We start from the raw sequence: 26686 nt of genomic DNA, 5'->3' as shown, positions 1-26686 counted from the left end.
CTGAGTCAATCATCACTGTTTAAACAAGCTCAGTGCTTTTTCTATTCCCAGAACCATTTGCACAAATTGCCACTGCACTTTCCCCTCAATAACTGAGCTTTACAGCAAACCACGAAAGGGACCAAAATCTAGTAAAGAGAATTCTGCAAAGGAAATTATTTTTGCTTACACTGACTCAACAAATTAAGAGATCTCATGAGGAGCTGACCAATGAAAACACTGAGGAAGTGGAGCGTGAAGGAGATTTCTGTAGAGGGTTGAAGTAAGGAGTTCTTGGACTCACCTGCTCGCCAGTGTAGTTAATCATGGTCTTCAGATCTGTACCATTCAGAACAGACACCTGCAGCCACAACAGCCACATATGATGAACATCTTTTTATAGGTTCTAATATAAGCACAGTTTCTGGTATGTAATTCACTGCAAGAATAATCACTAAGACAGCCTTATCAGTAAGGCTGTTTTCTTCCTTTTACTTTTCTGTATCTGTCCCAAGTCTAAAGCCCAGGTCGCCTATTCTAAAAGGACCAACATGAAAAGCCAAAATGAGAGTGATAATTGAGCTTCCTTACCGAACCATAAAGCATGAGCCCCTTTGGAACACCAGCCACAAAATCTGAGAGGTGCACAGAGATGAAGCACAGATTTAGGAGGGAAAATCTATCGAGTCAAACCCAGCAAGAGGATAAGAGAATTCCAGTATTGATGATATTTCCAGCTCAGCAATCATGTAAAATATTGTAGTTGACTTCAGTTCATGTTCACTTCAGCTGTAATAGTTGCATTGCTATGTAGCTGCCCTTATGTTTTTTTTCTTTCTTTACTCCTCACTTAACATGGGCCATGTGGGTACATAGCCTATTTCATGGACTTACCTTCTACCTGATCACCACTGAATTCCCCAACAGCAACAGAGTAGCCTGTAGAAGAACAGAAGTACAGAGATTAGCCTGGCAAACAAGTGAGGGTATGTGTTAATGTGCATTTATCATAAAAGGACTAAGTTTTAACCAGTCTCTCTTACCTTGGTAGCTGTCATCATGTTTAGCCTGGACCTGCTTGGTCTGGATCTGGCCCTCCACAGACTGCACAAAATAGCCTGGGTAGTATGCTTTGATAATGTCCTCCTTAGCTGCGGAGATCACCTGACCTAAAGTAAAACCAAAGAGAAAAAACGGCATTGAAAATACATCTGAGGCTCCAGCTTCCTGATTTTCACATGGTTGTTTGGTATGTCCTACATACCTTGCCAAAAGTAGCTGCCTGGCCCTCCCAATACCACTTTGCCATCCTGAAAGATAAATCCTGTGAATTACTAAAATGAAAAAAGAAAAGATTATCAGAGGCATCTGTGGTTTGCTGACAGGAACATAGTTCTTACCCTTGTGAAATCAGCGCTGAATCCTCCCTGACAGTATCCTTGTCCCTCCGCATCACTGATCTCTGAAAAACATAAGAATGGAGCGATGCGTCATGAATTTCATGCGATTTCATGTAAGTATGCCATGTCATCCATTACACTGCATTGACAAGTAATATTCAGTCAAAATCATGGCTAAAGAATTTTCCCTCATCTAACTACCACATAGAGTAAAGCTGTCATATTAAGGCAAGATATGTCACTGTCACATTTGAGGAGAGGTGACAGTTACCTGTGCGGCAGGGAGCGTACTCCACAAATTTGGTGAAATTGTGGACGGAGAGGTAGCAGGTTCCTGTAGCGTCTGATCGGGGGATGTCTTTTTCAGTCCGCCAAGAGTAGAGAGGGGCGCAAGCCTGGGGTGCAGAGACAAGGAGGTGGAGAAGGATGGGGATTGGCGGGGAGGAAAGGGGGAGGGAGGAGATGTGGTGATGAATGGGGTGAGCTTTTAGGTGGGAGATGTTTTTCCAGTTGCAAAAACTCCCTGGTGAACTCAGGAGGAGACCCAGGCTGAGGTCAGTGGTACATCTGGAGCAGGGTAACCACGTAACTCAACCCAGGTCACAACCTGTACTATCAGACGAAACAACAGACAGTTCAACTTTGATGTCATGGGGGGGCACCAAACATTTCTTTATGGTGTGCTGAGACTGGATGTGAAAATTGGACCTGAACAACAACAACTTAATGGACAGTAATCTGAGAGACAAACATACACATTCACCCTGACGTCAGAGTAAGACATCTCTTCAAGTAGAGAGTTTCTCACGGCCATGTGACCAGAGCAGGCTTCAATGAAAGTCCCAATCATAACAGTGGAGAGCACCAGCGGTGTGGAACAAAGCTGAAACTCTAGTCCTTCACTGCCCCACCCCCAAAATCCTCTCTGAGAAAGTCACCTTACCAGAATTGTGTCACCGTGGGAGCGCACGGTGGCGCCGAACCATTGGTGGGACTTGAAATCGCCCTGGTGTTCTGTGTCATTGATTGAAACGGTGCGATCTCCTGGGAAAAACACAAGAAAATGACACTGAGTGATATAGCTATGATAAAACATCAATCCTAATTCTGCCTTCCACTCCCTCCCAAGCCCTTGGTAACATCTGGACATTTGGCAGAGGGCTTTAAGACTCCAGTTAGCAAAAATTATCAGAGTGAGAGAGAGAGTGAGTGAGAACTTGAAAATAATGGTATTTGCTACATGGCCACTGTTAAGGAGATAGTAGTTTTCTTAGCTTGGCTGGGTTTGGACTGGCCTAACTTAACCTCATTGACCCTTTAGTCTGCCTGGCCACCTGGCCAATAACACTGATCTCCCCCTTCAACACTTTGACAGCAGCAGGTGACATGACAGATGGTCTGGGGAGTCACGTTTAAACACAACTTTATTGGAAGACAGATGTTACATCTGTGCCGCAATGGAGAATGAAATCCATCAATCTGATTTGGCATGGAAGTCACATCACCACTATGTAGTTCATACACTGAAGGCTGCCATTTCAGTATATCAGCTGACATCTATGAGGGAAGGGCAAACATGAGGCATTGAGCAGTCCAAGCATCTCTTAGGAACCACTCCACCCAACCCTTTGCAGTCCTCGGACACATTTCCCCTCTAGACTTTGTCAAAACACAGGCGTGCTAGAAAAGAGCAGGGTAGCATCTCTCGGGGACTGAGGACTGATAGATACTGTAAGAGATCATGACCTATGTGGATGTGAAGTAAGCAGGCTGTGTGTCAGGCCTCCCTATTCATGCTGGTCCGCCCCTGGTCTCTCTTCCCAGCCAACTAGGCAGCCTGACGCTGGGGGTGAAGGGCTGCTCCGTGTCTTTGTGGAAACAGCGAAGGGGTTGGGGTCCAAGGAAAACATACACACTCTGGCCCGGGCTTCCTCATAGCAACCTTCCAGTCATCTCTGTTTAGGCACATACTTCTCTCTCTCTTGCTCTGTTTTCATTTTCAATATTATCTCCATCTTCCTATTCATTTTTCTTACTCTATCTCGCCCAAGTCTCTATGTCTACACAACCCTTTCTCTCCCTTTGCTTTCAGGGAGCGCTGCCTCCCCTCGCCCAAGATGGAAAGCTGAGAGATTATAGTTTTTTAATAACCCAAATGTATTTCTGCTTAATCTCCATTTTTTCTTTGAATGACTTTAGCTTTCCTGCTAAAGTCATTCATCATGGTCCAACAGCAGTCGGCCCTGCCCCCAGTGTGTTAAGTGTTCAGAAGTCCTTTTGCGAAGAGAAGTATATAACATAACAAGTAATAACATAACCAGCACTTCAGTCAGCTCCTTACAAGCTTGTTACTTTAACTTATCTACCTCAGCAGCATGCTACTTTTTCTTAAAGCATACACCTTCTTAATATTTTCCTAACTCAGGGGTCTTTGTTTGGATAAGGCCACTGCAAAGCCAACAGGGAAAGGTAGAAGCTCAACAGTGACTCTGTTGGTTTGAGTCATGTTACCAAGGCAACAAAGAGTGGCAGCAGAAAAGTCCCCATGATTCATATTGCACAACTACGATCTGGTATCTCACCATATAAAATAGAGGAAGTACATTAAAAAACCACCTAAAGAAGCTAAGTAAAGTTTTCACATGGCAGCACTAGCTCTTGCATTAGCTCTGTATCAGTATAATGGGTGATGAAAAGTTTTGTTTGTTGTCTGCGAGGCGACTGAAAGCAGCCAGCTGGAGTCACGTGAAATACTCTCAGATTAAGACGGAGGACATTCAGAGGGGAGACGGGGGAAACCCAGAGACAGGCCACAGTAACGTGTCATCTGACCAAAGTCCCCTTGGGAGGCCGTTTAGCACAGTGTGCTGATGTGACACAGTGCCCAGCCCAGTTTCCCGTGGGACCAGCAGAGGAGTGCGGGGGTCTGGACTGCGTCCTTAGACTTACTCTTGCCTTTGAACTGTGTGTGAGAGGACAGCCATTAGTGGGGCTAGAACCTCTTATTGTGAGTGTGTGTGTATTTTTGTGTGTGTAAGTGGGGTAGAAGACAAATGGCTAAATTCACTCATCACATCAGCTGCCCCTGTGGGAGTACTGACAGCAGCAGAACAGAGGGGGACAGAGCGGAGGAACAGGGGTCTGGTTTCTCCCTCTTTCCTCCTTCTCTACCTCTGGGCCCCTACCCTCCCTCCCTCCCTCCCTCCCATCCTGTATGTGCCCCTCTCACACCCTCCCTACTGCCCTTGCTACCCTCTCCTCCTCTCGGATCCATAGACAGGCTCTTATCTCAATGGAAGAGGAAGTGGATGGGAGGGGGCCTCTGGCCACTTTGACCCAATTAGTTAGCCTAATTAAGAGGGTCTGTGGCCTCTGGGTCAGAGCTCAAACACACCAAGAGACAGCAAGACCTATGACACCACTTTGTTTTAGGAATATACTAGGTACCAATATTGTAGTGGGAGTTAAATATAATGTAGAGGTACTCATTTACTCAAGGATTCAAAGTGGGAAAAGTTTTTAAAATTGAAAAAATCTAACTGCCAACATCCTAACTAAATGTCATTTTTGTTGCTCTAGCCTTTACTATCAGGATTGGCAAAGAAAACAGTCACAGCTACAGTAAAATAACTGCAGGAGTAAATGTCATCCATGTAACAGCTGTTTGGCAAAGGCACATTCGCATGCAGATGTCCGTGTATTGAATGTTCCTCCACTGTACAGCGGCTCTGCCATGGTCCAGATGTCGGAACTGGCTCTGGCACTCTAATCAGCTCTTTCAAAGCTCCTTAAAAAATGTGATGGACCCTCTCCGACAACCCAGGGGACTAACCTTCACCATGAGGCCTTGCTGCTTGCGCATGACATCACTCCCTGTGACCTCCAGCCAGCACCCCAGGATGCGCACATTTTATGTTGCAAGGAAAATAGTGCAAAGATAGCAGAACAAAAGGTACAAAGCAGCAGTGTCCAATAAAACAATGTTGTTAAACCAGGCTTGTGAAACACTCTGCGGAATATTTCCCCCAATTGCACATTATGGAAAGTAAATAAAGTTGTCCCACAATGTTAAGCTTTGATTTCGCAGGAGAGAAGCCAAAAGTGCCACGGTAAATGTCTTGTCATCCTTTTTGTGTTTGTGTGTATGTGTATGCGAGTGTGTGTTTTCAGGGCATGATCAATTTAAAAGCTAGTAACTACACAGTCTTTTTCCTTTGATTGTCCCTTTCCTCATTTCTCCATGGCTCCATTGTTCAAAACAGGCTGACAGATGCTTTCTCAACACACTGAAATATGAATCCGTTCATTAGACAAACTCACGCACTTCCTCGTGTTCTCCGAAACTGCTTTACCTAAATCTGACTCAATCTGACTCAACTTGTTGACAAGACCAGCGGTGTCTGCTTCACCTTTCATACCAACCGGACATTTCTTTGTCTGACCTATTTGTTTATTAGTTGCTTATCTCACTATAGCTCCTGGGGCAAGGCAACACAAACACGGCCTGGAGGAAGGAAGGAGTATCCTTCAAAAAATCTCGTCAACACCCCATTATCCTCTTCTTCCCCAAAATGAGGACACAAACAGGAAGAAAGGATCATCTCGAGTCCAGGAACCAATGTAGCCAACAACAGTTCAGTGGAGTGGAACACTGACGCCTGATCCAGAGCTGCTGCTGACAATAGGAGCAGAAAGGAAATGCTCTGATGGCTTCAAAAGGTGCACAGAGCAGCAACAGAGATTACTCATTTTAAGATAGTATAAACACCATCTTCAGTTTCTTAACCTCTCAAACAACCAGGCAATAAGACCACATCAGGGCCGTATCAGTTAGATTACACAATTAAAAATGACAGAGAAAGCATTTGTTTGTAATTTCTCCTTAACTAAATACTATAGATGAATACAATATTCTTTGGCAGCTGGATTAAAAAGCCCCAGATGTCAGAGTTTCCCAACACCACATGAATGCTCACTGCGTCTGGGGGTCGAACGTAAGGCTTACCTTCAGTATCAAACTCGATGGTGTGACAATCCGATTGGCTGAGGCTCCATGGACAGTAGAATACAGAACCTCCCTCTGTAACATTGACCTGCCTTGTGTTGGCTTTGGGAGCTCCTATCACCACACTTGCACTGTGAAGGAGAGACATAAAAAGAGACAACATGCTGTAAATCAAATGTTTACAAGTTTACCAAACCTATAACCCAGCTCTTATAAGCCTGAATCTCTTAATCAAACCATTCCTAAAGTTTTTAGCTCTTAGCCTGGCTTCAATTAAAAATTGCATTCCAGACCTCCCACTCAACAGCTTTAAACATGATGCGGTGCGCACATTTTACCACTTAGCGAGCTGTATTCTGACTCAGAAGCAAAACATTTTAACAGGTTGCAGCACCATTTTACATAATCCCATACACCCTGGAGAAAGTGCTTCTATGACATGAGTGCACGTGATGTTCACAGACACACTCGCTCCACTTGTGTGCAGTCAAACACACAAGGAGAAACTCTCACACGGTCACACATGCACCCCTGAGGGGCACATTCAATAGGAAAACAAGAAAGCAGACAGGCTAAGTGGAGTCACACTCTTGTTTCTACAGCTGTCACACTAGAGATCCATGTCCTTGGAGCTACACTGTACAGCTACGGGAAAGGCAGCAAACCACTTCAGCAGACATAGAAAGAATCAGTGAGGCTACAGGTGCGTCCAAGACTGAAAACGTGTAGCATGTACTTCAGAGATGAAAGAGAAGAAGAGAAGGTAGAGAATGGTGATACATTAACGTAGAAATCCGAGGTTCGGGCATTGTTAAGTTGGCAAAAAACAAAAAATCCCCCAGTAGATAATGTCTCTGAAGTGGATGGTTTATCCATTACCTCATTCTGGCCCCACTTGACCTGACAAGCATCACAGACAGTTGCTGGCACTGATGTGGGTAAAGAGGACATGGGACCATTAAGACCAGACAGTGTCTAGGGGGTTCCAAAACAGGAAGATTACGCCCTTTCCTGCACCAGATCTTCCAATAGTGCACGAAGGTTTACATTTTGGCTAAACTTAGCATCCTGCCCCCAAGGGTAACTACTCAGCAGGGTCCCAAGGAAGACGAAAGAGCCAGCATGAGTCAAGCAGCAGTTACACCATGTAATATTCCAAGGTCTTGTAATCCACGATAATTAATCCCACTGAACCTATCTATTACCTCGGATGACAAAACGTTATGAGATGGTTTATGGAAAGAATCTAACAGAAGTGGGCCAGGGTGTGTTGGTGGTCAGTACAAAGTTTTCACGTCATTTCAGCGTCTATGGTTTTGACAAAACACACAACTGTGGGAGAACAAAGGGAAGGCCACAGAGCAGAGGGTATGAGTTTAATATTAAACTATTACTGTGGTCTCAGTACCTCAGAAGAGATACAGTATAATGCCAAATGTGGAGCAGAAACTCACGGTTTGTGTTGGAAGAGAGAAAAAGAAACAAACCAGCCTGACTTGGAGAGCAAGAAACAGTGTCCCCCTTTTATTTCAGACCACATATGCAGACGCAGGAATATACCAGTAGAGCAGCAGAGCTCCACCTGTACAATAATCTAAACAAAACAGAGGCTTCCTATTTAGGGATTCTCTCAGTGAGACAGCTGAGGACCCCCTTCTTGCTGTCTCTGAACTTTCCCGCACAAATATCCAAGCGGTCAGTAAATATTTAAACCTAGCAGAATAATTTGGCACTCATCTACAAGTCAGCACGCCTGTGACCTACAAGCCCTCCAAATATATTATAATATATTATATATTATATTATATATTAAAATAATTTTTTAAAAATAAACTGAAGAAGAATTACCCACGTGTCAGGCAAACTCTCCTGGAAATTTTTTTGAGCAGACAGAGAAGCAGAATTCAGCGGGTGTTTCTATGGCAAAAACCTTTTAGAAATAATCTGAGGACAAGCACATGTATGCAATAAACAACACCACCAGAGGAACATGTACACAATAACAAGGACCAGAAATTGGAAGGCACAGCATCTTTTGTTGAATCAGATCTGAACAGAGTCCAGCCATAGTTGGACGTGGCTGCTTTTCAAAAGGAAAAAATAAAGGAAATAACAAAACAAGCAGATCATGCTTTAATCAGCAAGCTGGCAGTTGAGGCAAGTTTTCACTACCTTACACAGATACATGCAAGATGTGCAGATACACAATCATACACAAACATGAATTGATAGTAATCTGAAAGTGCTGTAAATGAGGAAGAATTAGCATTTAATGGGTCTCTATCCAGCCAGGATCAGTCTAGTTCTAGCTGGCATTTCCCCACCCCTTGTCCTTATCTGCTAGCTATGCACTGAAAAGGCAGAGCTTTTGTATCATTAGCATTTAATGAAGCTTTGGCTGCAGTTGGCTGAGTGCTGCATATCAAATTCCTTTATACAAGTCGACGCTCGAGGAGTGGGTATGCAAATATATGTAATTAGTAGGGGGAGAGAAATCCTCAGCTGTTCAGTTGAAGGACAGACATGCTCATCAGGCTGTCTTCAGGCCACACTGAATTGAGGGAGTCTAGACAAAAGACTGTTGATAGTGGGAGTGAAAGCAGCACCATCACACGCTTAATAGAGATCACAACAGGCAAAAGGAAACCCATGCTGACAGATGTAGCTCAGTGTGCATCTGAAAAGCAATGAAAAGTCACTTTTGATTCTCTCAGACAAGTTACTCTGCTCACTGAGATGTTTTGGCTACGGGAGAATTAAACCGATCTCCACTCGGCCATTCGTCGGTTTTCATGTTGCTAGGGACAAATGACGAATCCATTTCACGAGAGAGAGACTTGAGCGATCTCCTCAGTGGGGGAGTAAGCGTATGAAAAGAATTAGCGGCTTCACCACGTCTAGCATAGTCAACCCCACCAGCTGCCGTAAAGCAGCCACTAATGACCTTCCAGCACCCGGCCGACAATTAAGCATTAATTAAACTACAGTAACTGATTTGGGCTGCAAGTGAGGAATGTGTAAACAGCAGCTTTGCTGCAAATGAGGAATGGATTTGTCTCATTTGAAGCTCAAGCAATCAGAGGACACTCTATAAAAAAATCTTTCACCACATCATAATTCAAAGCATGCAAACAAGATGTGGGCTTAAGAAATTAGGGGTGATACAGAGTGCTGGAACTTGCTGATGTGACACTATCGTGAGAGGCCATGGCTAATACAATTTATGATGAGGTTAAAGAAGTAGCCTGTCAGAGGGCAAATTCCTCTGTTACCTCCTCCCGTTCAGCCCAAGCACCCCCACCACCACCCACATTTAATTGTCTTCCACCCAGCTGCAAAAGCTGATGTCACATGAACACTATTATAACTGCTTTAAGATAGAGAGAGGGGAAGAAATTGCATTCACATATGTGCTACAGTCACCATCTGCAGTCATAAACACGGCTCAATGAACGATATGGCACAGGCGCAAAGGGAACGTGTGTGTGTGTGGGGGGGGGCTTCAAACCTCAGCAACACCTAAGTAAAACATGTACACTGACCCATGAATTTACACCGAGCTATCAACACATGCTTAAACATTGGAGTGGCTCCATATCAGTAAAGGAACTCAGATGCAGTGACCTGATCTGAGCCAGAGGCAGCTCTTGACCTTCACTGCTCTCATTCCTGCAGACGAAAAAATGGAGCATGCCACAACACGGCAAAGGACGTCTCTTCCCCTTTGAATCCAAAAAAATCACTTCACCAACAAAGTTAAATGGCACCTGGATCACTGACAACAAATTCAAGACTAATTGATGCTGTAGGATGATGTCATCCTTCGGCAGCAATACTGACTTTTCAAAGCCTGCGTGGGCACTTAAGAGTGAGATCAGCTGAATGACAGAAATGAGAAGCACAAGGAGTATGTGATGACTTGTTCTAGACCACATGGAGCCACATGAACAGTCCCACGTACTCTCAGAGCCAAGGCCAGACAGAAGCTGTTTGATTCCTTACGGCTGCCATATGGACGATTGTCTACTCACACACACACACACACACACACACAACATACACCGGTTCTCAGTGCTGCTGTCCAGGAGCCTGAAGATGATGAGAGTAGCAGTGCCTGCTGGGATGGCGTGTGCTGACTACAGAGAGTCTACTGTGCTGAGCTGAAGCCACATTTTTTTGTTAATGGTCAGATGGTACTGGATCTCTCTGTCGCGCTGCAGGCCTGGCGCAAGTCACGTCTTTTACAAAAAATTTATAGACCTTTCCACATGCCAGGATGAATTTGAGAAGGATCCACTGAGATTTGAAACCGGACCGACCAGTGTTGATCAGATAAACAGTCCGATTTGTCATGGATCTAATCTCACAATGACCACAAAACAATTTCCTCAAGTCTCTTCAAAAGGAAAATAGTGTTGGGCAACAGGTGGCCTGCAAATTACAAGTGCTGCCGCTCTAGTTAGCCAAACAATGTTAAACCAGGAAAAACGTGTGGACATCCGAAAGCAATTCAAAACTAAAGTTTAGACTTGACAATTTTATGCTACTCTACAGCTGGGTTTGGGACTTACTAGTCGAGTAACTGAATTAGCAAATTGACACCAAGCTGATTTAGCAATTAGTGCTTTTACTTCCAACGTTTCAGCAAGAAACAATCATTCTGTAACTGGATTATACCATACTTGTGGGTGTTTTTACAGTTAACTTGTGAAAACCAGCAGCTTTTTTGTCAAAACCGCCAACCCTGTCATTTCACTACAAAAAGCATTTCACAAGTGGCAAGTGAAAAAATGTAAACATTCCTACTAATGCAACACATCAGAATGACTAGTGGTCTAGCCTATGCTCTCTCTTATACCAAACTGCTGCCCACCACCACCCCCTCCCTTTCACACTCCAACTGCCCTAAAATCCTCCTGCAGGGAGTTTAACTGCTGGTGGTTCACACCTCTCCACAATGCCCACGTCAGGGGGTCCGGCCCTCTCACCTGAGGATAGAGAGGCTGTTGTATTAAATGTGGTGGCGGGGGGTTGAAGCAGCTGTTGAAACACTTTCTGTGCACTCCAAACCCTAGCCGCACCCACACATCCATACATACAAACACTCGCATTCACAGATAGTAATGGCCAGAGTTTACATCTTATTTCCATCTCAAATATGAGAACTGATGTTAATTACAATTTCAGCCAGTAGGATTTCTTAGTGCACCAGCGGACGAATGGCGTCATTTGCTCATTGCCATATAAAGGACAGCCTTTATCAAGTTACTATAGTTGTGAGCCATTTCACGACCTGGGGTTAAAACAAACCAGGCCTGCTGGCAATCAGAGATTAAATCTTGCAAAGTATGAGTCAGGACGATCCTCACCAATGGCCAGCTCCTTTCCACAGTAGACATTACGTCCTGGGGGCATTCCCAACCTAATACAGCAGATGTGACAGCGGGGTCTACGGGCCCTTTAAACACATCGTAACCATCCGCACTGACATCTTTTTTCAGTGAAACATGCACAGGCTCATTATTTTAAAACCTTTTAAGCAACGGACCGGTAAAAGCTAGACGGGCACTTTATTTTTGAGACAGTCTGGAGTGTGGCTGTGCTAAGTGCTGTTCATCCGGACCGACCTTTACAGCAACAGACACTGATGTTCCCAACCTACTGGCCCCGACTATCGTGGGTGCATCAAAGTTTGACAACAGAAAATTAAAGCAAATTTTCAAAAGGCCAATAAATTAAAAAACAATTGAGTCATACTGAAAGCTCCTCCAATGGAAAACAGTCAACAATTTCTGCTGTCAGACAAAGAGCCCCATTGTCTGCACGCAACTACAAGAACCTGGATGAAGAAAAGCTTGGCAGCCCAGACATACAAGCTGCACTCATGCAGCTCAAACACTTAGTGGTTTGATTTAGAAAAAGATCCCTAGAAAGGGACGGCAATGAAAATGATAACAGAAATCAGACTGATCATATATGGAGAGGGACCTCGGTGTAGACACAGAGAAAACACTGCTGCTTTAGTGGCCAAAAGAGACCCCCGTCCAATGTCAATATTAGTTCAACTCTAACCCTGTTTGAGAGGGTAAACTCCAGGAGAGTGACCTACATGGACCGTCTGACCTTGGCATGTGCTCGTCATGGCCAAACCATCTGTGAGCTAATTCACATCACCGACATGTCACTGAAACACATGCGTGGACTGGAAAATATTACTAACTCCATCAGAGGATCATCCATTATTTCACACTGACGTAGCTTCTTTTTTTTTTTTAATTAAAATCTCATTCAATGCCGCTAGAAAAGTCCAAAGGTGTTTAAAATCTATGTTTCCTCAAAAGTCCAACATAAGAGCTTCCCAGCACCTTTCATCACTATCACTGCCTTCACTTTTCAACAGGCATCAGCGGCTGTTTCATTCACTCCAGGCCAGGTCTGTTATTATTTACAGCCCCTGACCTTTGACCATTTCTATCTCAGTTTGATCCACTCCCTTATCCCTGCCTGGCACCGGAGAAAGTCAAAGCGGAGCCAGTTACTGTTGTTTGATTTTAAACAGTTTGAGGGGAGAGTCAGCCCTTAGAAGTCCTTCCCTTGATGCAGAGGAGGGTGTATGTGGCGACTGACATACGGAGACTACAGACTGTGAGGAGGTTGTCTTCTCTCCGCATGGAGTAACATACACACACACAAGGGGAACAGTTCACGGACACTGTCTTCAGGCATTCTTCCACGGTGGGCCGTCTGCCAGTGCCCAAACTTAATTTTATAACGCCAGGCCGAAGGGCATGACAGGCCCACACATATAAACTCGTTGTCAAAGTAGGAGAAAGTAAGCCTTTGTGTTTGTGGGCCTGACAGGGGCATTTATGGATGGGAGAAGTCTCTTCCTCCCGTGTCTCTGCATGTACATCTGCCATCAGTCTCCTCTCACTAACACACCACTGCAGTGATGTACACAACTTTTTCTAAAAGCAGTATTAATTTTACTCTTGAGGTCAGGGCCAGGCCCACAGCAGCTCATCCTGACAAGAGTAAACTCCCCGTGCAACCGTCAACTGACCTCACCCCTGGATTCCAGCTACTCCCCCACTCCGCATGTGTCCAAAGTGTGGGCGATGATGATGTGATGGCAAAGCCGACAGATAACAGAAACGCATTTCAAGAAACTGTGGATGAAAAGTGGCACATACATGTGGTTGGCAGATAAAGAGATGATTCATGCTTTTAAATCTGCTCTATCATACTTTGTTTTCTTTGACATTTGACTTCTGAATACAGATCATCCACAGGAAAATTACAGGGCACTGGGTTGTAGGAAGCTACACTTAGAACATTATTCGTGCTCTGCACACACAAACCATTGTCTCATCTCCTCCTGCATAAGTGTAAAAAAAGTTCAGATTAAGTCATCAGTAAAATGACGTCTACTCTGTCTCATACTTAATGGGACGGAGAGAGAGGATAGGGAGAGAGGCTAGACAGTGGGGGGGGGTCTATGGGATAGTTGAGTTAAAAAGCCCCGCAGAATGACATCAGCATCGAAGGAAGTAAGAAGGGGGATGTTGGAGAGAGAAGTGGGGTCCATGCATATAAGCCTCACACACTAAATCATACTGCTCTCCTGAAGCCCCTGCTTCTCAGGCAGAGGAACGAAGACCAACACCAGCAGGCTTTGAAAGAGACAGTGGGGGCCAGGGGAAGAGGGGGAGGATATCTCCCCATGTCTGTCTCTCTGCCGTCCAGGGAAGTAGGGGAAGAGAAACAGGGAAACTAGAGCTGCTGCCGGCCCACTCGGCACAAAGCCTTTTCTCAAATCCCAGCACGCTGGCTGGTTGCACAGTGGGCCGAGACACCATTGGTGCGCAGCAGACGCAAACTCAGCCAGGAGGGCCGATCATGTCTGAGAGAAACCTCGACTGCGACTGCATTACCCTCTTGTTAATGATTATTACAATTACAGGGTTGGGTCCACCAAAATCCTCTGAATGGGTGGTACAACAAATACAAATCTTTCACCAAATAAATTAACCCATGCCATGCTTTTTCGCTGTATACCAGTTCATACAAAGACCACATGCTCCCAGGACAGTCAAGATGTCCCGCACCATTATTTTCTCCTCAGACTCCTGAGGTATTAGACTCAACCACAGGCATGTCACGCATGAGTTGAAATCCAAAAACTGATTGATGCCAATATCTCTCAGAGAGGAATGCTGAGTGTCACAGGGACCACATCCCCACAGATCCAGGAAGCATCACAATCACCAGCAGCATTTCAGTCCAAAAAGGTGTGACAGCAAAAGGTTGCAGTTAACAGGCTTTTTTTTTTTTTTCTGGCCTTTTGAAGCCAGGGCAGATTAAGAGGTCAGAATTAAATGTCATTTTGTAAAGGCAATGAGATTAGGATTTGAGGGCGATTCCAAATTGTTCTGTTCTTTCTTTGGGTTCATCCTTTTTTTAAATTATGAAACAGCACTCTTTTATATTGGCATTATCCCATTCATTTAGAAAATAAATGCTATTTTCCGAATATATCCAATTGCGGCTAGTTGTGTGCACACCGAGGGCGTGTGCGCTGTGCGTAAAGAATGCGTCCAAAAGGCACAGTATACGCTCAAAGCCATGATTTAATGTCAGAGCCCAAAAATCCTTCCTGCAAATGCACTGCGTTCTTTTCGGGAACTTGCTCTGCAACTTCAACAGGGGAGTTGTAAATGTCCTTAAGTTTGGCAAAAAAAAAAAACATAAAAAAAAAAACTCCGATATAGACCAATGGAAAGTTTGCACGCTGCACGCAACATATTTGTGTATAACTGGGTATCGTGAGGGGCCCAGATGAAATTCTATACAAATGTTTTAGACTTTTGTTGGAGCTTGCTGCTGAAAACCGCTTCTTCTATTTTTAATCTAACACATTTGTAAAAAATTACATGACTTCTGCGCTAAAGAAACTCACCTGGCAGAATCAGCCAAATAAAAGTCAACAGCATATCCGAAGTAGCTCCCGTCAGGTCCGCTGTAAACAGCTGGATTCTCCGCGTCCAAGTTGAACGCCTCGCACACAGGCTGAGAAAAAGAGAGTAACAGCCCGATGACACAAAGGAGTGAGCGGGCGAGCGGGGCCACCATCCTCGGCGTCTTTACGCAGAAACGCTCCAGCCCCATTTTTCAGAATGACTTAATCCACTAAAGTTTGTTTTAAATGGCGACACTGTCCCAGTTTTCGCGCTTTCAAGTCCGCTGATCAAGCCCTAAACGCAGTGGTGGGAAGTACGGCTAAAACTGCATCCCCGTAACTCTGGGCGGCCAGTATCTCATTAATGCTCCGTCAGCTCCTCTCAAGCGTCCTCGCTCCTCGCTCCGCTTTCTCTCTTCCCCTGCCTCTCTCTCTCTCAAGGCCCACGCCTCCTCTGCTCACCTAATCGTGATACATGAAGCAGGGAGTTCCCATACCCGTGACAAAGTTTGGAGGAGGAGGAGCCTGTGATTCCCTAGAAAAAAAAAAAAAAAAAAATCTGCCGGGAGGGCTCGTCTCATCCACGAACTTATCTGTGGGTATATGTTTTACCAGTGTGTTAAAAAATGTGGTCAGTTTTGCACTTTTGAGTTCTGAGACGTTTTTATCAGTAACGCTTGGTTTATTAACCGAAAGAACAATGGCCCCAAAATTCTCCTTTTCGATTTTATCTCGCAGTTATCTTGACCTTTCGCGACTGAAGGGGGGGGGGGGGTTGTCAGAGAAGGCAGCCTGATAGGTGATGGGAAGGTCAATGAAACTCCACATGGCCTACCGGTATATGGTTGGCCATTTAGATAGCTCTGCCGTCCAGAGCGCGGTAATCTGGTGGCTCTTTATCTCTCAGAGGTTTTCCCTGATAAGTTAGGAATTCAAACTGTTTGTGTGTCCTTTGTGAGCATTAATAGCATTAACCTAAACGTTTCCAATAAAAATAAGGTCGTTCTGAATTCATAGTTTTGATAGTTTCCACCCTCGCAACAAAGCAGTGACTTATTTGTATAACTCCACACTAATTATACCTTTATCAGAAATCCTTGGAACTGAATGTGTGATCCATATGTATTTCTATCTAATTACAGCGTTGATCTGATTTGAGGATGTGATGTCCTCTGGTGCTTTTGAGGGGGTGTGGGAAGATTTTGTATTCCTGCCTCTCAGTCACACGAGACCGAGGAAAGTGGTTAGGCTGCGAAAAGCAACTACTCACTGAAATGAGACCTTTAATAAACCTATCCAGGCCGGCTGGAATTAGTTACTGTTGGTTTAGCTGATTCACTCGAAGCCTCGGGGATTGAACACAGGGGCCAAATTTGGCTGTGTGGCAGTAGCAACACTAACTCTCTGTCAAGTGCTGCTTGTATTTATAACCGGACTGGAGCGCCCCGACGCAGGGAGCAGAGTCTGACCGTGGAACGATGGGAGTAATCCAGAGTGTCGGGGGGGGGGTGGTTGCAGTTCACAGCTGTTGGGGGCACTTGATGGTTCAAAGCCCTAATCCTGGATGGGTCTCATTCTGTTTTTAGGTCCTCAGGATGAGATTGTAGATGAATGAGAGCCAGAGTTCAAGGCGCGGTTGACAGACAGACAGATTATATGTAGCCATCAAAATGATTTGGAGTCCAATCCTTCCCAGTGAAGTCGTGAGTCTGCTTTCAGAACACACAGCATATGTAAACTCGGAAATTGAAAAATGTTTCTGCACCTGCCAAAAACGTACCGATGAATTAAAACGATAGCTATCTCAGCTCATGTCTCTTTTATTCGTGTTTCTGGATATTCCGAAAGTCTGAAGCCACAGTCACCTAAATACATTCCCATGGCCTCACGTGTGAGGTTATTCAGAGGGGGTGAGCGAATACTTTGGGAGGAGATAATCCTGGTATCAGCTCTTAGTCATTGTCTGCTTCGGTGTCTGCCTAATTGTACAGCACAGCTCTTATGTTATCAGACCGCCTACAGGTCTAGTACTGGGCCTCTTGGAGGATCAGGATTTGCCAGGACACAGGGGAAATATTTCTTTCAAGTGTTTGGTCCCCGCTTCCTCTTCAAGCATGTCTCTATGCATGTTGTCCAGTAGCAACCTACAAGCCGGTGGATACAAGTGTGTTCCATTAAGCATATTTTGTGTGTGAAGCCAGAGCCTGTTCTGCTGGCTAACTGAACAGTATTTTCCATCTCGCTCCAACTGTGATTTCCGTTGAAAAAGGGGGTGTGGTTTTAGCCCAATGCCTCTGCTTTGACATCACCACTCAGCCGCTATGGCAACAGATCTGAAGTGTAGCAAAACACTTATGGAACATTTCACAGGACTCCACACAGCTGGCAAACTATTTTAAATATAGACCTGACACATTGGCACTTCTGCAAGGCCAGGCATATATATCTATGTACTTGCATGCAAACACACACACACACACATACAGACACATACATTGACTCTCTTCGTCTTTGGTGACTGAGCATGTGTTTTCCGACATAGTGGGGCACATTATTAATAGCTCCACCAGAAGACCACAATAATCTCAGAATATCAAGGTGTGAACTGAGCGCACTCATTGCTTTGCACATCATACATTTTAACATGGCAGTTAAACAGGTTTGGCTACACATGAAAGGAAACATTACTGTTACCTGTCTTCCATCTTCCATCAATTATATTTATAAGGAATAGTTCAGTATTTTGGGAAACATGCTTATTCACTTTCTTGCCACGAGTTAGATGAGAGGATCAATACCACGCTACTGTTTCTCCGTTTAATATGAAGCTGAAGCCAGGCGATGTTGGCTTAGCGTAGGATAAAACCGCTAGCCTTGCTCTAATCAAAGGTAACAAAATCTGCCTACCAGCACCTCTAAAGCTGTTTAATTTACACGTTATTTCTTGTTTGTCTAATCCGTTCAAAAACATAAGTGTAAAATAAAATTAAAAAACGGGATGTGGTTTTATTAGGGCTATGTGCCGGACTAAATGTGCTGGAAGACAGACTTTGTCACCTTTCGACAGAGCCATGCTAGCTGTTTCACCCTGCTTTCATCCTTTATGCTAAGCTAAGCTAACTCTCTCCTCGAAGAAAGACAGGCAGATAGGAGATCGTTCTCTCTGTAAGAAAGCCACTAAGTATTTTTTCTAAAAATGTCAAACTATTCCTTTAACTGCCAAGCTAGCCTTTAAAGGGGAACTCCGCCAATTTTAGATGTGCATATGTTTAAAAAGTTGTATTTATCTTTTATGGGTCCAGAGGGAAACAGTTAAAGTTCGATAAATTGCCCTAAGTGACGTCACTTGAGTCAGTGTTGGTCAACGCCTGAAGACTACAAGTTTGAAAATAAGAAAAAATCGGGGGGTGTAGAGTTACAAAGAAGTGAGCTTACCAGACCTCTGTAGACCACTCCCCATCTCTGCTTGCGGCTAGCAGCTGGAGGCTACATTAGCTGCTACCAGCATAAAACACCCAAATCTCTGAACAAAATTTTGTCAGTTATGTTGCATCGTGGGTAATGTAGTTGCCAGATTTTGACAAGGGAGAAAAATGTGTGGAAATACAAAGGTGTTATAGCTGATTCTGCTGCATCAATTTTGATCCTTTTTTTTTTTTTTACTGTCCATCGTGAGTCTGACAGTGTTACAGGAGTGCAGTGCTAAATCAGTGCAGCGCCCGAACTTTAAAGTTAAGGTCGTGTCTGACTCTATTCGGATAACAAACACTAAATCTATCTGCCACTTTCAAATGATCTTTAATCCCCGAGGAACCAGCCTCCACCCCACCCTCATCTCATTTCTCTTTTGTAGCACAAACAACGGGCTGACACTGATGGGCTCAACGGGGGCAGGGTGGGGAGACACGCTGATGGGTGCCATTAGGCAAACGTTAGCCTTTTAAGTCGCAGAATAAACACCATTTTACCACTTGGGAACCGACAGCAAATAAAGGCCACAACAGGCAACTTGACAGCTTTTACACACGCAAGTCACCAGTCACTAACTTTTATTTGTTCCTTCAAGCAGTTTGCTCGTTCCTTTCATATGTATTGGATTTCTGATTCATTTAGCTCTGGACAAAAAGTCTATTTGAGCAAGGAAATTGGGGGTAATGATGGAAAATGGGGTTTCCGAACAGAGGGCTCTACTGTTGTGAAACACAGAGATCAGCTCTCAATACACTGTATGTATGTCTTTGAGAAGAATGGGGTACTGTGGCTTACATTCAAACCTCCTCATGATCTAAACCTTAAGCCTGGAACCTGTCTTAAAATGCCCTTTAAACTCACAGAAACCACTTTCCATCCTTCCTTCCTCCTTCTTCCCCTCTCCATCGCTCCTCAACTGTAGAAAACGCAGCGATACACATCTTACAGACAGGAAATTCCTCCCACGTAAAAGCCAGCCAGGGCTTCCTGTTTGAACAGGTTCCTACTCTTTGCATCTCTGTTACACTTGCACACAAAAACACACTACACATACATGCACACTCAATCCCTATCCACTTTGGTTTCCCCTCTGTGTTCTGTAACATTCCCCATGTACAAGGAGGAAGGGTGGTGAGGTGGTTGCTGATTGCTCCAGCCAGTCTGAGGCATTGCACACTGGATGACAGATTTGTCATGAAGGGGTGGAAGTCCTGAGCAGGCCCGTGTTGCTGAGTGGACTCTCCATTGTTTTCAACACAAGCTCTTAGCAACGTGGTGGCTGAGTGAATCATATGGTTGTTTTAGACGAAGAAATCATACTGGAGGCTCCTTACAAGGCAAAGATCACCCGCCCTTCTGCGTTATGGTTTCCTCTTGTGGGCTTTTACTGTCAATCCGGACAAATTGAGAAAACGTGTGTGGGGAGCAAGATGATCCAAACAGTGTCCATTGTTTAGTTGCCTTGTTAAAACAGCCACAAAACTCCTGAAAATGAGCAATTGTGTTTTTATGTACATCTGCTAATCAGTCTGAGGGAGCAGGGCAGTAAAGCAGCAGTATGCGAGCTGCTGGGGGGGGGGGGGGACGACCCCACTACCAGCTCCATCACCCTCATTCTACAGTCCATAACACACACAAGTGTCCCCAAACAGCAACCCCAACCTGCCTGCATTTACACCCGGCGCTGTGTTTTATGCAGTGTTTTCTCTCAGCGATACCTCACTGAATTTGTTTGCTTAAAAACACAACTTTTTAAGAGGAAGGATAAAATGCTTGACATCATTTAATGGGAGGTCACTGAGGCCGAGTAGCCGGGCTGACGAAGCAAGACAAGATGCAAACACCCGGCTACACAACATGGTACAAGGTGGGCTTATTAGAAAACAGTGAAACATAAAACTGGTAACACTCTGAGCTGGATCACACCAGGCATTTCTTGCAGGTTATCATGATGAAAGAACAACAAATAAACTGCAGAGGGTCTGATTCCCAAACCAGGTCAAAACCATTTCATAGTGAAAACATGTGAACAGGAATGTTTGAGCTGAAAGATGACATTGAATAAGTCGAGTGCACAGCCACTCGTCCAGTTTTGCATTCAGGTCCCGTGTTCGGGGTGTCATGTTTTATTTGGATGGCCTATTTGTCTCTCAGAGTAATGGTGTGCCCCCTGACCCCCTCCTCTGTTTTGCCGCTGCGGGGCAGCCGCCAGGCCTCGGAGAGAAGGAATGTGCCTGTAAAATGTGTGTATCTGGGGGTACAGCAGGAGAGGGCAGTGAATCTGTGTGACCACTGGAGAGCCTCGGGGTATTGTTTCACACGCAAATATACACACACACAACACACACATGCAACCATTCACACATTCCCTCCAATTTTTGCTGTTGTTGCGTTCCCACACCCGCCGCCCTTGGCCAAACATGTTTGACACAATGTATATGAAAACATTCGCACCCGACTTCCCATGTCAAAAACAAACTGCACTCAAAGTGAAAATAGAAACATTTTCTTTTTCATTTTTACTCCCTGATGTTATTGTTGCAAACAGAGCATGGCTGGCACTCAGCCACTGCTGTTTTAAGCACATATATATTTGTATTAGATGTACGATTGAGCCGGGCAAGCCACCCTTTAAAAAGGACTTGAGCTACTCCACTTGTGTTGTGACTCTCATGATATCTCATGATAACAAGTGGTTGATTGCACAATGGGACACCACACCGTTGCAGTGACTTGTAACACTTCATCAGGCGAATGCTTATATTTCCTCCACTGACAGAGGCATTCTTAGACAAGACTGATGGAACAACAATGATGGCTGATAGCACAAAGCAAGGCTTCCCATAATGTCTCCTCTATGTGTTTGCAGTAAGACAGGTGGACGAGCAAGTGCTTTTAGATTTACTGTCATCTTGTATAATTTACACCGACATAATGGGTGTAACAAACTAGTATAGTTTCAATGAATGTCTCTAGATAACATGTTCAGCTTATCTCTTCCTTCCTGTCTTGAGACTTGACATTTACCGCTTTCATTTTTTTTCACACAGCCATGCAGAGCAGGATCAAGTGGAGCTGAGGGTGACAGGAAGGTCATTAGTTTTGCAAGTATTTGGTCATCAACTTGAGGATTGGGACAATTAAGATTTTGACCTGATGATGGCTCTGTATGGAAAGTCTACGGTTCATCCCGAGGGGGCAAAAACGTACGTACCAAATTTCATGGCAATCCATCCAATAGTTTTTGAGATATTTCACTCAAAGTGTCGCTACCTGCTGGTAGCGCCAGACAAACAGGCAGGGGACGACCCCAGTAATTGGGATTCTTTATCTGGGGACCATGAATACCTATACAGTATTTCATGGCAATACATCTAATAGTTGTTGGAAGAATTTCAGTCTGGACCAAAATGGTGGACTGAAAGACAATTAGACTGATATCGCCATCCCTCAGATTAAATTACCCATAACTTTTAACATGTTGTTTTCTGGTGACTCACAGTTTAAAAATTGTTATTATTCCCGCTATCTCTCATCTGGCTACTTCCTGATGTATTGTGTGTTGCGTCCTGTCCAGACTTTCCTTAGCCGAGGCTGATGAACAGCATAGTGAGTCTTGAACTATTCTGTAAACCTTCTGTAAACACTGAGAAACAATGTTTGGGATGGTGAGTCACAATGCCCATTAAAAAGTTACATCTACCCCCTGACTCCCGTTAATCAGTTCTGCTCCTCCTTATAAGTCAATGTTGATATTAATGCTGTCCAGACCACCAAGGTGTCACACACACTTGCACGGCCTTATATAGAAGTCATCAGCGGTTTATGATCAGTGCATTAGTCGTATAATCTGGGGGTGAACCAACACGCAGAGGGTCGTCTGTCATCTTACTAATGTACAAGTCATAGCAAGGTCGCATCCCGAGGTGGTCTGCCGAGGCTGTTTAGTAATAGCTCTGTCTCCCTTCCCTTATATGAGTGAGTGTCCCGCCCCGTGCATGCACAGGATGAGGGGTCCTGGGAAATGATTAGCATGGTAATACCAGTTTTTTGGTGGAGGTAAAGATTGATGAAGGTGTTAGAGCAGACTTGCCACGTAGCATGGGTAGGGTTACATTCCAAACAAACCAAAGACACACAAGCAAACAGTGCAGAGGGGAAGTGAAGTGTCTTCTCTAATGAAAGGGTGTGAGGTCAGTAGCATTATTATGGTTCAGCTGCAGGTTTTTTCCTCCATTTGTAATCTCACTCATCCCCCAAAGTTCATGTGTTAAATATCCTACAGGGCTCTCCACCAACTCTCAACCTGTTCTCTGAGTTTATTTGTTCAATGATATGATATGAGCCTTTAAATATACAGGCAGATGTCGTCAGCAGCAGACAATCGTATGACATAAACATGTAGTTGAAAATCCTCATTGAAATACAAGCTATGGCCAGTAGGAAAAAAGCAATCCACGCAGGTATTTTTATTGCCGCTGAATTCAGCTCTGGAACATCTCCATGGAAAATCTTTTAAGTAGGCCTTTTTGCTTTGGGACAGTCGTTAATACTGAATCTGCCACAGCTTGTATGACTGCTCTCTTGGCTGTAAGGAGTCCACAATTCAGACAGCCTCTGCATCTCACCTTTTATTTCGTTCTGTAGGTTTATCCAACCCTCATCCAAAGCACAGAGCTGGGTCCTATTCTCTTCTACATAACCCTATTTCGTGGATGTCACATTGATTGAGTGATCTTGGCGTGTTTTATCAGGGAACACATTCCACATTATTAGCAGAGCGCTGTGCTGCCACAGACCAGAGCTGCAGCCAAATCATCCCAGTCTTCCTGTGTTTGTGTGGAGGAACCTTGTGTTTTTGGTGCTGCTGATGAAAACTTTCTTCAGAGGATAAGAGATTATTATTCAGCATCATGTGTTGTTAAGACAAATGTGTTGTTGTCTCCATTTTTGGCCGCTCCATCTGAGGCCATAACAAATACAGCATTTTTTATGTAACGCCAGTCTAAAGTAACATCGTCTGGCATTTGCCTAGTTGTGCTGTAATTACATTAAATGCAGTATGGTTGTAGCGTTGACAAAATGCATATCCCTGACCATAACCTGGCATAACCGGTGACGTAATATAACACAGCTTAGGGCTTTGCGAAGGACCACCCACACACTGGAGCAGCAGTGGTGTCTTCCCTGTGGAGTAAATGACAAAATATACTTTTTTAACAACAGAGCTCCAACTCTTATTTCACTAAAAACAAATTTTTAATAGTGGAACACCGAGGTGGAATACAACAGGAAAACATTATCTTGCCAGTGGCTAACTTCTCATAAAACTACCACAGGAGGTGGAAGGTTTGTATCACATATTTACAACCAAACAAAAAAGGCTGTGATGAGCCAAAAAAAAGTATGAAGGCTCTTAATTTATTTACCTTTTTTTTTTTCTTTTCTTCCTTTTTTAACCAAGGTTTCTGAAACATTTTTCCTAAGGAAAGACTAATGACTACAGTTCCAAAACATATCCATTCCTACATCTAATTTACATCTGGGAAACACTTAGGAAATTCACTGAGTGAAGCGTGTCTTGTGTCAAGTATACTTCCTGACTAAAATGAAATTGTAATTGTCTGTGTCTAATGTTAGAGAAAAACGTTTCACTGCTAACACGTAATTTTTCCTGGCTGTCAGATTAATATCTTCCTGAAAGTTTTTACAAAAAGAGAGAATAAAATAAGTTAAGGATAAAAATCACTTTTCTGTATAGTTATACAAATTAGTTTTAGACCTTGATTTCCAGGTGCATGGCCTGAAAAAAATGAGGTAAATGGAGAGAAGAAGACAGCTAATGAAAGTATGAATGAGAATAAGAGATGCAATAAAGCAAAACTAACCAGCTCAGTCAGGTCTAGGTGTTTTTCGAAACTGCAGACTGTTTAAAATAAAAATAAACTAAAACATGAGGTCCCTGTTTCCAGTTTCTAAGACTCATTTGGGAAATGACAGCATCGTTCTGAATGCTGATTCATCTCCACCACCTGGAGGCTAAATGTCTCACTCCAAGTAGGAACTGACCATTCATGGGAATATATATCTATCTCATACAAAGTCTGCTGAGCATAAACATGAACATCTAATGTTTGTGCTAAAATGCTGATTCATTCTGCCTAATGAATTCCCTTTGGAGCGACTGTACTGCCGGTGCCTTGTGACTCAAACCTTCTTCCAACTGTGATTCTAAATAAGGCAGTGTACTTCCCGGTACCGTTTATCAGCGCGTTCCCCACTCACCAGTACTCACTGTCCCTCTTTATGACCTGGCAGACAGCGCAGGCAGAAAAAGACTGAAGTGGGGCCTCTGTTCTCACTCGCTGGCTGTCTCACACATGACCAGCATGGACCTTCTCCAGGCAAAGGAAGAGAGGAAAGATAGTACAAAAATCTGATGCAAAAGGCCCGCTGGAGAGGCCAGGGGAGGAGAGGAGAGGAGAGGAGAGGAGAGGAGAGGAGAGGAGAGGAGAGGAGAGGAGAGAAGGCTGTAAGGGGGGAAAGGTCTGGTGGTCTTAAGAAAACATTTGATTCACAAAATTATGACTATGAATCATCTGATCTGACGTCCCAATGTCCCAAATTACACAAGTACTTCAATTCTTCCCACTCTATTCCTATTTCAGTAGGAGTTTGTGTAATTTGAAAGAACAGTATTACACCATACTCAACGTTTCGCATTTTTTCGTGTCCGTGTTTATCTTCTACCACGCTGCTGGCTACATTTCAATGTGCTGTCAGTGAGTTCAAAGTTGAAGCTGGGTGGCTATCTAAGTATGTGTGTGCATGTGGTTGTAGTTAGCTTCTTTATCCGTTAAGTCAAATCAATAAGACTTCAAGCAGTAGGGTATTTTCTCACATACACAGCCGGCTCAGTTTTGAACAATTATCTCAGTTAAGTGCTATGCTGGCTTCCCCTTATCAGTCAGTAGTACTCATCTTGCAAGTGGATGGAGAAATCTAAGATACAAATAGGGAGTTAACGTTCCCATCACAGCCTGCCTCCGAGGGCAAATAACAGTTAAAAGTTTGTTATCCATCCAGTTCTTTCTCTCTCTTTCTTTCCTTCTTTCTTTCGTCACTCCTCCAGTGGTTCCCTCTGGAGCTGTGCAGTGAAATCCTCACTCCTCATGCGCCATGCGTCTGGTTTCTATTAGGGATTTGGCGCAGACCTCTGCGTGCGTTCTGCCTAGGTACGGGAGCTGTTAAGGCAGAAATTTCCCTTTTACAACACAGCCCCCATCCCTCAGTCTGTCGCAGTCAACTTTGACTAACACACATTTGCACATACAGTATATATATAATGTACAAATACACCGCTGTCCCACCCCTGCAACTGGGCGATATGGACAGCCCGGAATATTTGAGTCTCTCGAAAACTTGTGTGTGTCAACATGTTGGTTTCCATGAGTAACAAGGAAGGGTGGCCCCCCCCAAGGAGCTGCTGTAGTGGGCAGGTCCAGCTTTTTTGGACGGACCCACCTCGGCTCATCAGGATCTGGCCGAGGAAGGTTACTCTTGGACAAAAATACCTCGTTGTCTTGTAATACCCCATGTGATGTGAACGGTAACGACCTCTGCTTGGATGGAAGACCACAGGAAAAAAATACGGCACTGGTGTGATGGGAGGATCAGAGAAAATGTTGGACGAGCCTGTGAGAAGTATGTGGTGACAAAAAATGATCATCTGCTTTCAGAAATAATTACATGAATTTTGAGAGAATCAAAGCTGCTGGTGTGGACCCAAAAAAAAAAACTTTCAAGGACCATATCACTGGCCTTGAATTTTTTAGCCCATTAACTACAAATTGCATATATTGCGAATGAGAC

General features: G+C 44.2%; 1 protein-coding gene across 1 annotated transcript in view; it reads right to left on the bottom strand.

The window, feature by feature from the left end:
* itga5 (integrin, alpha 5 (fibronectin receptor, alpha polypeptide)) overlaps positions 1–15805 on the bottom strand; it is a 32809-nt gene extending 17004 nt beyond the window's left edge. Inside the window, exons 1-10 of the mRNA XM_040152087.1 lie at positions 15344–15805; positions 6385–6515; positions 2323–2423; positions 1651–1774; positions 1380–1441; positions 1244–1289; positions 1023–1148; positions 874–918; positions 571–614; positions 284–340 (exon numbers count right to left, since the gene is read on the bottom strand). Coding sequence (XP_040008021.1) covers positions 284–340; positions 571–614; positions 874–918; positions 1023–1148; positions 1244–1289; positions 1380–1441; positions 1651–1774; positions 2323–2423; positions 6385–6515; positions 15344–15552 — 945 coding nt within the window. The 5' untranslated portion in view covers positions 15553–15805. The remainder of the gene's footprint in view (positions 1–283; positions 341–570; positions 615–873; positions 919–1022; positions 1149–1243; positions 1290–1379; positions 1442–1650; positions 1775–2322; positions 2424–6384; positions 6516–15343) is intronic.
* Positions 15806–26686: the final 10881 nt, after the last annotated feature.

The sequence above is a fragment of the Xiphias gladius genome, chromosome 18, assembly GCF_016859285.1.
Source record: "Xiphias gladius isolate SHS-SW01 ecotype Sanya breed wild chromosome 18, ASM1685928v1, whole genome shotgun sequence".
In the NCBI taxonomy this organism is placed as follows: domain Eukaryota; kingdom Metazoa; phylum Chordata; class Actinopteri; order Istiophoriformes; family Xiphiidae; genus Xiphias; species Xiphias gladius.
Note: the sequence above shows the minus strand (reverse complement) of the source record. Positions and strands in the feature narration are given on the sequence as shown.